General features: G+C 43.8%; 2 protein-coding genes across 2 annotated transcripts in view; one reads left to right on the top strand and one right to left on the bottom strand.

Annotated features, from left to right (window-relative positions):
- The window catches only part of LOC148436172 (caspase-8-like), a 105107-nt gene extending 102189 nt beyond the window's left edge, over positions 1–2918 (top strand). Inside the window, exon 8 of the mRNA XM_088465258.1 lies at positions 828–2918. Coding sequence (XP_088321384.1) covers positions 828–957 — 130 coding nt within the window. The 3' untranslated portion in view covers positions 958–2918. The remainder of the gene's footprint in view (positions 1–827) is intronic.
- A 2870-nt stretch (positions 2919–5788) lies between these two features.
- FLACC1 (flagellum associated containing coiled-coil domains 1) overlaps positions 5789–14419 on the bottom strand; it is a 71148-nt gene continuing 62517 nt past the window's right edge. The window contains exons 15-16 of the mRNA XM_088465255.1: positions 14214–14323; positions 5789–6098 (exon numbers count right to left, since the gene is read on the bottom strand). Coding sequence (XP_088321381.1) covers positions 6005–6098; positions 14214–14323 — 204 coding nt within the window. The 3' untranslated portion in view covers positions 5789–6004. The remainder of the gene's footprint in view (positions 6099–14213; positions 14324–14419) is intronic.

Here is a 14419-nt window from a genome sequence, read left to right as displayed (position 1 = left end):
GGTTACCTAGTGATGGACATGTTATTGGGTTACCTAGGGATGGACATGTTATTGGGTTACCTAGTGATGGACATGTTATTGGGTTACCTAGTGATAGACATGTTATTGGGTTACCTAGTGATAGACATGTTATTGGGTTACCTAGTGGAGAGACAAATTGCAGGAGTAAAGCTGGGTACATACTTGCCGATGTGTGTACCCACCGATGCGATGCCCAACCTCATATTACGTGCTGTAAGTACACACTGCGGTGACCGAACGCCCGATATGTCAGGTACCGGCTCCATCCACTATACCGGCGTTGGCACCTTAGTCATTCCATCGGCCCTACATGTAGGCCTAAGGATGACCCTGATGGACGATCCGCGGGTTTGAGCGATTTATCATCTAGTGTATACCCAGCTTAAGGCATAGGTGGCTTATACCCAACTGTGTACCCATTAGATAGGAAACCGATAAAGCAGGACAGGTATGCAGCACACAGTGAATAATGTACCTCTTACATGTGATCTGGGGGCAGTTATTGAGGGCAAATACATCATTTATAAGAGGGTAACAGCCCCCAATCCAAAGCTTGGGTGTAAGGTGTCAGCTATGGGCTGCAGGCTCAGCAGGAGCAGTTACCCATTTCCAAGTTACCCTACACCCCAAAATCTGTGACCGAGGCAGCCCCAGGAGAGGAGGAGCCACCCGTTACCATCTCATGCAGGTCACACGGGTCACGTGTCGTATAGGCCTTTAGGTGAGGGTCAGACACAGATTACAGAATGTACGGTAAGTAAGATGCCCTGTTGCTCCTGCTCAGTAATGCTGTTATTATGTCCTAGGGGGGAAGACATCAGCTCCATCCTAACTAAAGTAAACCGCGACTTGAGCCAAAAATGTGCTTTAAAGTTTAACGGATCACAGATGCCTGAGCCATGGACGACCCTCTGCAAAAAGCTCATCTTCCTGTAACGGACTGGAGGTTTGTGAAGGGAGGACGCCCAGCTGGGATCTGAGTTGCGGACGATCCTTCCACAGATTTGCCTTCCAGTTCAACGCCAAGTTGTGATGCTATGGCACGGCCTCAGAGACATGGCCTAGGGAGTGGTAACCTGCCATCTGATCCCGAGACACCGTCACAACCTTCAACTAGTAATTATTCTACAGGGCCTTTACTTTCTTCACTGGCGACCTGCAGGACATTGCTCCCGTGTGGATAAACATGGTTGTAACCACAGTAACAAGCTCAAAGTATTTTCAGCACCCACCGGACTTGGTGTCTGCTCACCCCAAGCTCTCAGGTCCATCCCTGAAGTACCCCAGAACTGATGTCCATCCTGCCAGTGTGGACATTGACTGGGAAGTCTGCGGGTGAGCTGGAGATGGACTGGGAAGTCTGCGGGTGAGCTGGAGATGGACTGGGAAGTCTGCGGGTGAGCTGGAGATGGACTGGGAAGTCTGCGGGTGAGCTGGAGATGGACTGGGAAGTCTGCGGGTGAGCTGGAGATGGACTGGGAGGACAATCTGCACACTCAGGATCTGATTCACAGGCACATGTTAAGTGTCCGCATTGCAAGATTGCAAATAGATGTGGATCTCCCCCAGTATACACAATAGGCCCTATATATCCTCGTTAGAGCAGCTGTCATTAGGACCACCCCTAGCATTGGTGGAAGAGATCCGTCTGATATCATTAGGATGGGGATGTATGCTCAGAGACGTGCGTAGTAGGAGAAATATCAGGTATGGCCACATTGTGTGTGAATCTGAATCAGGGAATCAGCCTGCCGGGGGCGCTGTGTACAACAGAACATTAGTACCTGTACGGCAAGTCATTCCGTGGCACTGGGGGTCCCCATCTCCCACGCTGCGGCTCACAAAACTATTTTATCTCTTCTAATATTGAGTCAAACTGCAGATAAAGTGGCAACACATGAGACTGTAACAATAGCCATCGGCTTCATGTACAGCCAGAATTACTGAGGGCCGGTATGAAAAGAACAAGATAATACAAGAATGAGCCTGGCAGCATACAGGGATGGAGGGTGTATTTTATCCCAAGCCCTAATAGAGACTGTAATACAATGATTATGACACTATAATAGCACTGATCCTTTATGGCAGGTACACGGAGACCCCTAAGTGCCATTATAAGGGAGCGGAAATGGTGAGAGAGTACAGGTCTGATAAAGGGCAGTAACCCCTCAGGAATATATATATATATATATATATATATATATATATACATACATACATACATACATATACACTGCAAGTCCCCTTCTGGCCAGTTCCATATTGCCCTCTCCTTAGTCTGTACTGTTGTAATGATATAATGACTCTACTTACAGGGTACCGGACTATCCTGAGAAGATCTCTCCATGAACTTGCGGCTCTTAGTAAATCATACACCGAGCGGTACAGTATAGCCGCTGAGCATGGATACATTGAATTACAACCCACATTCAGGCGTGACCTGTATAACCACTCACAGGAGTGTCAGAATGTACAATAATATAAGTAGTTTAGCTAAGGAGAGGCCTCTAGTTCCTTTAATATTTACAATGTCCTTTTACAATAAAACCTGTGAATTTGGTCATTTAGAACTTTTTTTTTTTTTTGCGGAGCCAACAGGGTAACATGCGGCACAATACGGGTCAACGTGAAATTTTTAGCTCAGGAAATGTTATGTCCTACGGAGCTTCTATACGACGGAGAGTTGTTGTTTAGTAGCGAGCGTTCTCGGGTATCCCGCTGTTGTGATAACATCTAAACATATTACATGCCTTTGTGAAGTCTTTATTCCGCTAGCAGCAATTCCGTCTACTGTGACAATGTGGATTTTTGTTTATAATGTTGTGATTCCCATTTAGCAATGTGATGGCATAATATGGGTGTTTTACCCAGGAAGAATATGAATAAAGTTTCTCACATGCCAGAAAACGTTGGCGTCTGTTTTTCTTTTTAAGGCGAAGCTTCAAGCTCTCAAAACTGAGACTGTGGAAACCCTTATCCTTATATAAAGAAATACACGTTCTGGATGCACACATGGAGGAGGTTACCGCTAGCAGCAGTCTTTCCTGCCCATAGAAACTCTTATTCCAGGGTGTGATAGCTGTTACTGGGTAGGTGATTAACTAAATAACCATTGGCAAATCTCCACGTCCACAAGCGTTACCATCCTAGGGCCGTTCCAGAGACCATTGGCACATCGCATTATGGACAAATATCCTAGTAAACTAGTAGTGACAGGTTTAGCTCTGCAATGTTATTTACGTTTGAGACAGAGCCAAATTCACAATATTGTAACCTCACTTTTTTTGCTTATAAAACACAGTAATTGGAAAAAACAAACTTTAGTTTTACCCGAATCTTATTTTACATTTTTTTTAATTGCACGCATCAATGTCACTAAATGCACACCAGGGCAAGATTACAAATGGGGCGGATGGGACTACAGCTCCAGGTCTCTACATAAAAATAGGCCCATCATCATCCCAGCATTAGGATATCCAGCTGCCTCGCTGGCACACAGTCTGCTATAAATCATAAGTATTATAATTGCATTTCTGTTTTCCTCACAAAAATATAACATTTTTCTATTTTAAGTATTTAGGGAGATAATGGTTCTGATAGTGATGGGGTTGTACATGCCAGCTTCTGTCATTTATCTAGCACAGTCTATAACATGGCAGAAGCTGATTGGTTGCTATGGGCAGCTTTCCACTTAGGCCCTGATGCAGCAAGAAACGCAATTGCAAAAACTGCACGCAGGCTATATATATATATATATATATATATGATGTATAAACGCAGGCTATAGATATATGATGTATGCACGCAGGCTATATATATATGATGTATAAACGCAGGCTATAGATATGATGTATAAACGCAGGCTATAGATATGATGTATAAACGCAGGCTATATATATATGATGTATGCACGCAGGCTATAGATATGATGTATAAACGCAGGCTATAGATATGATGTATAAACGCAGGCTATATATATATGATGTATGCACGCAGGCTATAGAGATATGATGTATGCACGCAGGCTATAGATATGATTTATGCACGCAGGCTATAGAGATATGATGTATACACGCAGGCTATAGAGATATGATGTATGCACGCAGGCTATAGATATGATGTATGCACGCAGGCTATAGATATATGATGTATGCACGCAGGCTATAGATATATGATGTATGCACGCGGGCTATAGATATATGATGTATGCACGCAGGCTATAGATATGATTTATGCACATAGGCTATAGATATGATTTATGCACGCAGGCTATAGATATGATGTATGCACGCAGGCTATAGATATGATGTATGCACGCAGGCTATAGATATATGATGTATGCACGCAGCCTATAGATATATGATTTATGCACGCAGGCAGTGTGGCAATTCTGTCCTTGCTAATTTGCAAATGCAGCAGGATATGTATGACACCCCCTGCTGCATTTGCGATCCCAACACTGCGACGGAGATCGCAGTGCTTGGCTCACCATCGCGACCATCGATGCTCGTGATGGTGGACGGCACCGGGCGGCCAGGCAGCTGAGTAAGCTTCAGCTTACTCAGCCTGGCCGGCTTGCGAGCCCAGGATACTACGTTGATCAATGCAGATCCTGGGCTTGCCACTCCCGGAAAATGGGGCCGTTTCTAGGAACGGTGCCCACCCCCGCACTGCCCCTTAAATACCTCTGCCTGTCAATCAGGCAGAGGCATTCAAGGGCTAGCGTGCATGTTACCAGGACCCATTCTGCACACTCACAGAATGGGTCCTGCGCATGAGCAGACTCCCGATAATCAGGAATCTACGTTCAGTTGTGCACTTGCATGCACTGCTGAATTGGCCCCTTACTGTCTCCTGAAGGATTGATGCATATTACCCTATGTTTTGTGGAATAAACAGAACTACAGTATACAGCATGCAGCACTCAGCACTGTGTCTTGAGCTGAAGAGGAATGTATCATGTGATTTGTGAACTACATGAGCTACTGAACTATATGAGCCAGTGAACTGTATGCCAGGAGAATGACTCATAAATCATCATAACAATCTAGTTCAATCAGCTCCTCCGATTCCTCACAATGTCTGAGCACAGCAGTGCCACCTGTGGTAGATTAGCAGTACTGACTTATGATGAATGTATGAGAGAGCGGATGGAGAATGTATCATGTGACTTGTGAACTACATGAGCCACTGAACTAAAAGAGCGACTGATCTATATGAGCCAGTGAACTATATGCCAGGAAAATGTACTAGATTTTCATGATGACTCATGAGTCAATCAGCTCCATAATGTCTGAGCACAGCACTGCCACCTGTGGTAGTTAGCAGTACTGACTCGTGCCTAATTGAGCTTCTGTGCTCCATCTCACTGTGTCTAACTCCTCCCACTTGCTTTAGTTCCTGATGAACTAATCTTTGCCAGGGCTGTGAACTAGTTAACTTTGAAGATTTAGTTAATTTTGAACTGATCATTCGTGAACTACTCATCACTACTAATAGGTATTAGGAGGTTGGACACCACTAGCACCAGCAGCTCCTCACTGTTAGGTAGAGATAACAGAGCGCAGGTCCCATTCTCCCATTATCCTCTGCGATACTGGCAACGAGTGGGAAGAGTTACCGTCTCGCTTCGCTGAGCTCCAGGCTTCACTTGTGAACAAAAATAGAATCTAATATATAAAAAAATATATAATAACACTTTTATTCTCATCTATGATCATCATCCTGAGGTGGCAATGGCTGGAGGAGGATTGGCGCAGCGCTATATTGGCTGCCCTCTGCCGTGTTATACAATACGTGAATAAAATGTGACAAATGACAGTTTTTCAGTGAATAAATTTAGTAGATTGGGTGGAGAAGTGATGCAGACGGATCTGTGTGTATGTGCCGCTGTGCTTCTCCCATTGTCTATAAACAATCTGTATATAGAATTTACTCCGCCATTATAAGTGTCAGCTCCGAAGCCAACACTGTACAGCGAGTGCTACAACAGGTCTCCATGCGCTTCCGCTGTAGCTGCAGGATTCCGTCTGTTCCTCTCACTATAAAGCTGCTCGCTCTTAGCGATAAGTCTCCTCCTGTGCAAACAAGAAATATCACCAGGACATGTAGGAGCTCTAATACAAAGATAAGCATATATGAAGAACAAACATTTATCAGTACAATATTAATACATTATAATTGTGTGTAATAATGGTCTGAGCAGCTCTGCCTTATAAATAAATGCTATAATGTATAATAATAGCACAGCGCGGGCAGTGCGACTACTCATAAACGCTCTGATGCAGGCGACGTCAGCGCATGGTTCTTCTACTGATGTAGATTCAGTTGCATTTACCGCTTACGACTCATTATTATTAGGGGCCGAGGTTTTAAACTAACATTATGCGAAATCTGCGCTTTCCACATGTTTTGGTTTAAGGATCAGAGATGTGTAACATGCATGTAGCATAGGATTAGAGGAATGTAACACGCATGTAGCATAGGATCAGAGGAATGTAACACGCATGTAGCATAGGATCAGGGGAATGTAACATGCATGTAGCATAGGATCAGGGGAATGTAACATGCATGTAGCATAGGATCAGGGGAATGTAATATGCATGTAGCATAGGATTAGAGGAATGTAACACGCATGTAGCATAGGATCAGGGGAATGTAATATGCATATAGCATAGGATCATGGGAATGTAACACACATGTAGCATAGGATCATAGGAATGTAACACACATGTAGCATAGGATCAGAGGAATGTAACACGCATGTAGCATAGGATCAGAGGAATGTAACATGCATGTAGCATAGGATCATAGGAATGTAACACGCATGTAGCATAGGATCATAGGAATGTAACACGCATGTAGCATAGGATCAGAGGAATGTAACACGCATGTAGCATAGGATCAGAGGAATGTAACACGCATGCAGCATAGGATCAAGGGAATGTAACACGCATGTAGCATAGGATCAGAGGAATGTAACACGCATGTAGCATAGGATCAGAGGAATGTAACACGCATGCAGCATAGGATCAAGGGAATGTAATATGCATGTAGCATAGGATTAGAGGAATGTAACACGCATGCAGCATAGGATCAAGGGAATGTAATATGCATGTAGCATAGGATCAGAGGAATGTAACACGCATGTAGCATAGGATCAGTGGAATGTAACATGCATGTAGCATAGGATCAGGGGAATGTAACATGCATGTAGCATAGGATTAGAGGAATGTAACACGCATGTAGCATACGATTAGAGGAATGTAACATGCATGTAGCATAGGATTAGAGGAATGTAACACGCATGTAGCATAGGATCAGGGGAATGTAATATGCATGTAGCATAGGATTAGAGGAATGTAACACGCATGTAGCATAGGATCAGGGGAATGTAATATGCATATAGCATAGGATCATGGGAATGTAACACACATGTAGCATAGGATCATAGGAATGTAACACACATGTAGCATAGGATCAGAGGAATGTAACACGCATGTAGCATAGGATCAGAGGAATGTAACATGCATGTAGCATAGGATCAGAGGAATGTAACATGCATGTAGCATAGGATCAGAGGAATGTAACATGCATGTAGCATAGGATCAGAGGAATGTAACACGCATGTAGCATAGGATCAGAGGAATGTAACACGCATGTAGCATAGGATCAGAGGAATGTAACACGCATGCAGCATAGGATCAAGGGAATGTAACACGCATGTAGCATAGGATCAGAGGAATGTAACACGCATGTAGCATAGGATCAGAGGAATGTAACACGCATGCAGCATAGGATCAAGGGAATGTAATATGCATGTAGCATAGGATTAGAGGAATGTAACACGCATGCAGCATAGGATCAAGGGAATGTAATATGCATGTAGCATAGGATCAGAGGAATGTAACACGCATGTAGCATAGGATCAGGGGAATGTAACATGCATGTAGCATAGGATCAGGGGAATGTAACATGCATGTAGCATAGGATTAGAGGAATGTAACACGCATGTAGCATAGGATTAGAGGAATGTAACATGCATGTAGCATAGGATTAGAGGAATGTAACACGCATGTAGCATAGGATCAGGGGAATGTAATATGCATGTAGCATAGGATTAGAGGAATGTAACACGCATGTAGCATAGGATCAGGGGAATGTAACATGCATATAGCATAGGATCATGGGAATGTAACACACATGTAGCATAGGATCATGGGAATGTAACACACATGTAGCATAGGATCAGAGGAATGTAACATGCATGTAGCATAGGATCAGAGGAATGTAACACGCATGTAGCATAGGATCATAGGAATGTAACACGCATGTAGCATAGGATCAGAGGAATGTAACACGCATGTAGCATAGGATCAAGGGAATGTAATATGCATGCAGCATAGGATCAAGGGAATGTAACACGCATGTAGCATAGGATCAGAGGAATGTAACACGCATGTAGCATAGGATCAGAGGAATGTAACACGCATGCAGCATAGGATCAAGGGAATGTAATATGCATGTAGCATAGGATTAGAGGAATGTAACACGCATGCAGCATAGGATCAAGGGAATGTAATATGCATGTAGCATAGGATCAGGGGAATGTAATACGCATGTAGCATAGGATTAGAGGAATGTAACACACATGTAGCATAGGATTAGAGGAATGTAACATGCATGTAGCATAGGATTAGAGGAATGTAACACGCATGTAGCATAGGATCAGGGGAATGTAATATGCATGTAGCATAGGATTAGAGGAATGTAACACGCATGTAGCATAGGATCAGGGGAATGTAATATGCATATAGCATAGGATCATGGGAATGTAACACACATGTAGCATAGGATCATAGGAATGTAACACACATGTAGCATAGGATCAGAGGAATGTAACACGCATGTAGCATAGGATCAGAGGAATGTAACATGCATGTAGCATAGGATCAGAGGAATGTAACATGCATGTAGCATAGGATCATAGGAATGTAACACGCATGTAGCATAGGATCAGAGGAATGTAACACGCATGTAGCATAGGATCAGAGGAATGTAACACGCATGCAGCATAGGATCAAGGGAATGTAACACGCATGTAGCATAGGATCAGAGGAATGTAACACGCATGTAGCATAGGATCAGAGGAATGTAACACGCATGCAGCATAGGATCAAGGGAATGTAATATGCATGTAGCATAGGATTAGAGGAATGTAACACGCATGCAGCATAGGATCAAGGGAATGTAATATGCATGTAGCATAGGATCAGAGGAATGTAACACGCATGTAGCATAGGATCAGAGGAATGTAACACGCATGTAGCATAGGATCAGAGGAATGTAACACGCATGTAGCATAGGATCAGAGGAATGTAACACGCATGCAGCATAGGATCAAGGGAATGTAATATGCATGTAGCATAGGATTAGAGGAATGTAACACGCATGCAGCATAGGATCAAGGGAATGTAATATGCATGTAGCATAGGATCAGAGGAATGTAACACGCATGTAGCATAGGATCAGAGGAATGTAACAAGCATGTAGCATAGGATCAGAGGAATGTAACACGCATGTAGCATAGGATCAGAGGAATGTAACACGCATGTAGCATAGGATCAGAGGAATGTAACACGCATGTAGCATAGGATCAGAGGAATGTAACACGCATGTAGCATAGGATCAGGGGAATGTAATATGCATGTAACAGGATCAGTGGAATGTAACATGCATGTAGCATAGGATCATATATATGTAACATGCATGTAGCATAGGATCAGAGGAATGTAACACGCATGTAGCATAGGATCAGAGGAATGTAACACGCATGTAGCATAGGATCAGAGGAATGTAACACGCATGTAGCATAGGATCAGAGGAATGTAACACGCATGTAACATAGGATCAGAGGAATGTAACATGCATGTAGCATAGGATCAGAGGAATGTAACACGCATGTAGCATAGGATTAGAGGAATGTAACACGCATGTAGCATAGGATTAGAGGAATGTAACATGCATGTAGCATAGGATCAGAGGAATGTAACATGCATGTAGCATAGGATCAGAGGAATGTAACACGCATGCAGCATAGGATCAAGGGAATGTAATATGCATGTAGCATAGGATTAGAGGAATGTAACACGCATGCAGCATAGGATCAAGGGAATGTAATATGCATGTAGCATAGGATCAGAGGAATGTAACACACATGTAGCATAGGATCAGGGGAATGTAATATGCATGTAGCATAGGATCATAGGAATGTAACACGCATGTAGCATAGGATCATAGGAATGTAACACGCATGTAGCATAGGATCAGAGGAATGTAACACGCATGTAGCATAGGATCAGAGGAATGTAACACGCATGTAGCATAGGATCAGGGGAATGTAATATGCATGTAACAGGATCAGAGGAATGTAACATGCATGTAGCATAGGATCATATATATGTAACACGCATGTAGCATAGGATCAAGGGAATGTAATATGCATGTAGCATAGGATCAGAGGAATGTAACATGCATGTAGCATAGGATCAGAGGAATGTAACACGCATGCAGCATAGGATCAAGGGAATGTAATATGCATGTAGCATAGGATTAGAGGAATGTAACACGCATGCAGCATAGGATCAAGGGAATGTAATATGCATGTAGCATAGGATCAGAGGAATGTAACACGCATGTAGCATAGGATCAGAGGAATGTAACACGCATGTAGCATAGGATCAGGGGAATGTAATATGCATGTAGCATAGGATTAGAGGAATGTAATATGCATGTAGCATAGGATCAGGGGAATGTAATATGCATGTAGCATAGGATCATAGGAATGTAACACGCATGTAGCATAGGATCATAGGAATGTAACACGCATGTAGCATAGGATCATATATATGTAACATGCATGTAGCATAGGATCAGAGGAATGTAACACGCATGTAGCATAGGATCAGGGGAATGTAACACACATGTAGCATAGGATCATAGGAATGTAACACTCATGTAGCATAGGATCAGAGGAATGTAACACGCATGCAGCATAGGATCAAGGGAATGTAATATGCATGTAGCATAGGATTAGAGGAATGTAACACACATGTAGCATAGGATCAGAGGAATGTAATATGCATGTAGCATAGGATTAGAGGAATATAACACACATGTAGCATAGGATCATATATATGTAACACGCATGTAGCATAGGATCATATATATGTAACATAGGATCAGAGGAATGTTCACGCATGTAGCATAGGATCAGAGGAATGTAACACGCATGTAGCATAGGATCAGAGGAATGTAACACGCATGTAGCATAGGATCAGAGGAATGTAACATGCATGTAGCATAGGATCAGAGGAATGTAACATGCATGTAGCATAGGATCAGAGGAATGTAACATGCATGTAGCATAGGATCAGAGGAATGTAACATGCATGTAGCATAGGATCAGAGGAATGTAACATGCATGTAGCAAAGGATCAGAGGGATGTAACATGCATGTAGCATAGGATCAGAGGAATGTAACATGCATGTAGCATAGGATCAGAGGGATGTAACATGCATGTAGCATAGGATCAGAGGAATGTAACATGCATGTAGCATAGGATCAGAGGAATGTAACATGCATGTAGCATAGGATCAGAGGAATGTAACATGCATGTAGCATAGGATCAGAGGAATGTAACATGCATGTAGCATAGGATCAGAGGAATGTAACACGCATGTAACAGGATCAGAGGCATGTAACATACATACATACGCTCTGGCGTCCAGCGGTGCTAGGCCTGCTAGAGGGAGTTGGTTTCCCTTACCCCCCCACCTGTGAATCTGCTTGTCGCTCAGGCGTCGGCCCCTAATCTATGTCACCCCCTAGCTCCTGCAGTGCTGGGTCCATGGTCGCTGCTGTCCCCGGCGGGGTTAAGCGGTGTTCCGGCCAGGGGGCGTGGCCAACGGCCATTGCTGGCAGATGCTCAGGGACCCTAGGCCTGGGAGAGGAGGGAAGGGGCTCTGAATGTCCCTGTAGATCAGGTGCAGCACATGGCTGCTGTACAGGGGATATGATGCACAATAGTATATAGTAATACTGGGGATTAGCTAGTATCGCATCTTCTCAGTGTCACGGATTACATACTTAGCACCACCTTTTATACATGTGTCAGCCAGTGATGGGTGACCTGTGCACCAACAGGGAGATCTGGAAACCATGCACTGTTAGGGATGTGCTGCTATAGAGCCCAATATGTACATATATGCCCAGGGCAGTGCTAGGCCCAGAACCCCGGACTTGCTCCCATACTCTGGAATGGTGACCACACCTAAAATAAAACCATTCAGCTCGGACCATGGCCCTACTGCCCAATATAATGGCGTATTGAGTGCTGGTCCTGTATATGCTGGGGTTAATGCACACTCAAAATATTTTGTATTCACATATTAAAGCAGGATAAGTGCTAATTATTACTTATTCAGCGATTAGCTGCACTCACTCTAAAATCAAGCATTGGGAACCCCCCCACCCCCTCTCTAGAAATCCTTCATTTGCCACTGGTGGGGGTCACTTAACGCTCGGTCACACTTACGCCCTGCCATTAGCACTACGTGTGCAGCGGGCGCGCTTAAGCAATTCACGTGTTTCTTCTCCGGCCGCTTTTGATAGGTGATGCTGCAACCTGTAGTGCAACAGGCTCCATTAACTCACAGCTATAGAAATAGGGGCGCTTGTAAACGGCTGCTGGTTTGGGTAATATTGTGATTTATTGCACATGTCACAATTAAAACCCATTAATTTACTCAAAATACACAGATGGAATCATTCATAGGACCTATTGCCACGATATATCTGTAAAGCACGGATACGGCTCTGATTACACATAAACATTACAAGTATACGTATAAAATCTATGTCACGGTCATAAAAATACACAGATGGAATCATTTATAGGACCTATTGCCACGATATATCTGTAATGCACGGATACGGCTCCGATTACACATAAACATTATACGCATACGTATAAAATCTATGTCACGGTCATAAAAATACAAGTTTTAAAAATCTAACACCGGTCTTATTAGCAAAGTATAAACAGCAGAACATGAGGCATAACTATTCCATCACTACCAGTCGGCAGGCGAGAAATATAAAATGTAATTCTTGGCAGCGCAGTTCCCGTCGGCGCAGTCATCTGCACACTTGCAGAGCACTTTGGCCCCCCTCCCCGACGGGTCAGCTTTTGCACGTTTTCGGTTTGCGGGGGGTGTGAAGTCCTGGTGCTGCGCCCTTGGTCTCTCCTTCTACGTCTGTGAATGCGGTTATGGATTTTGTGCCTGTTCTTCCTCCTCTGCAGGCGTTGCTGCGGCTGTGACCTCTGCTGACCAGATTGATGGCGCGGCGGTTTGCGGAATAGATTGGTTGCGTTGCTAAAATGGGTAACGTTAGCTGGGTGGACCAATTTGAATTTCATTTCCTCAAATTGGCGTTTGCAATGGCGTTTCATGGCGCATTCCGTGTTTCGGCGGCTGCACTGCTTTAGCGGGATATATTGTGCGGCACGGAGTCTATGTTGCGCAGGATGCGTCACGGGCAGGGTGCTTGCTAGCGCTTCTTCGGCATGCTAACCAGGGGTTTAGACTACTCGCTTTCAGGGGTTTGGAGGGATTTTTATTTTTCCTACGGAGGCAACAAATAGTTCCCCAGATAAGTAGAAAAGATCCTCGTAGGTTTTGTTTTTACCTCCAGCCTGGTTAGCAGCTTGTGTTGTCACTAACATCGTTATTGTTGTGTTATGTTGTCTTGTCTGTGGATGGGTAGAGGAATCCTGTGGCGTGAATTGAAGGGCGTCTGATGTATACGGTGCGAATGTTGGTGGCCTAAAGGTGTTGATCGTGCACTTAGATGGACATGATGGCGTAGTTGTTGGTTTATCATGCACTAATGATCTAATACGTGCATTTGTTAGGTCTGATGGGGACCTTGGTTTATCATGCACTCATGAGGTCTGCGTTTCCCATTACCTGAGGTCTGCGTTTCCCATTACCTGAGGTCTGCGTTTGCCATTACCTGAGGTCTGCGTTTGCCATTACCTGAGGTCTGCGTTTGCCATTACCTGAGGTCTGCGTTTGCCATTACCTGAGGTCTGCGTTTCCCATTACCTGAGGTCTGCGTTTCTCATTACCTGAGGTCTGCGTTCTCAGTCATCAGTGACTGTATTCTGTTCTTGAAGTTGGACTCCACTTTGCTGACGTTTTGGTCAAAGTTTTTCTCCATTTTCTCAATTTGATGATTCTTAAAACAAATCAGTGAATATAAATACAGACGTCAGTCACCCAACTCCTGCATCTGCTACTGTACTAAACTTACATGACGGGTGATGTGACAATC

Source organism: Taudactylus pleione, unplaced genomic scaffold (genome assembly GCF_031769625.1).
Source record: "Taudactylus pleione unplaced genomic scaffold, aTauple2 ptg001928l, whole genome shotgun sequence".
Lineage (NCBI taxonomy): Eukaryota > Metazoa > Chordata > Amphibia > Anura > Myobatrachidae > Taudactylus > Taudactylus pleione.
Note: the sequence above shows the minus strand (reverse complement) of the source record. Positions and strands in the feature narration are given on the sequence as shown.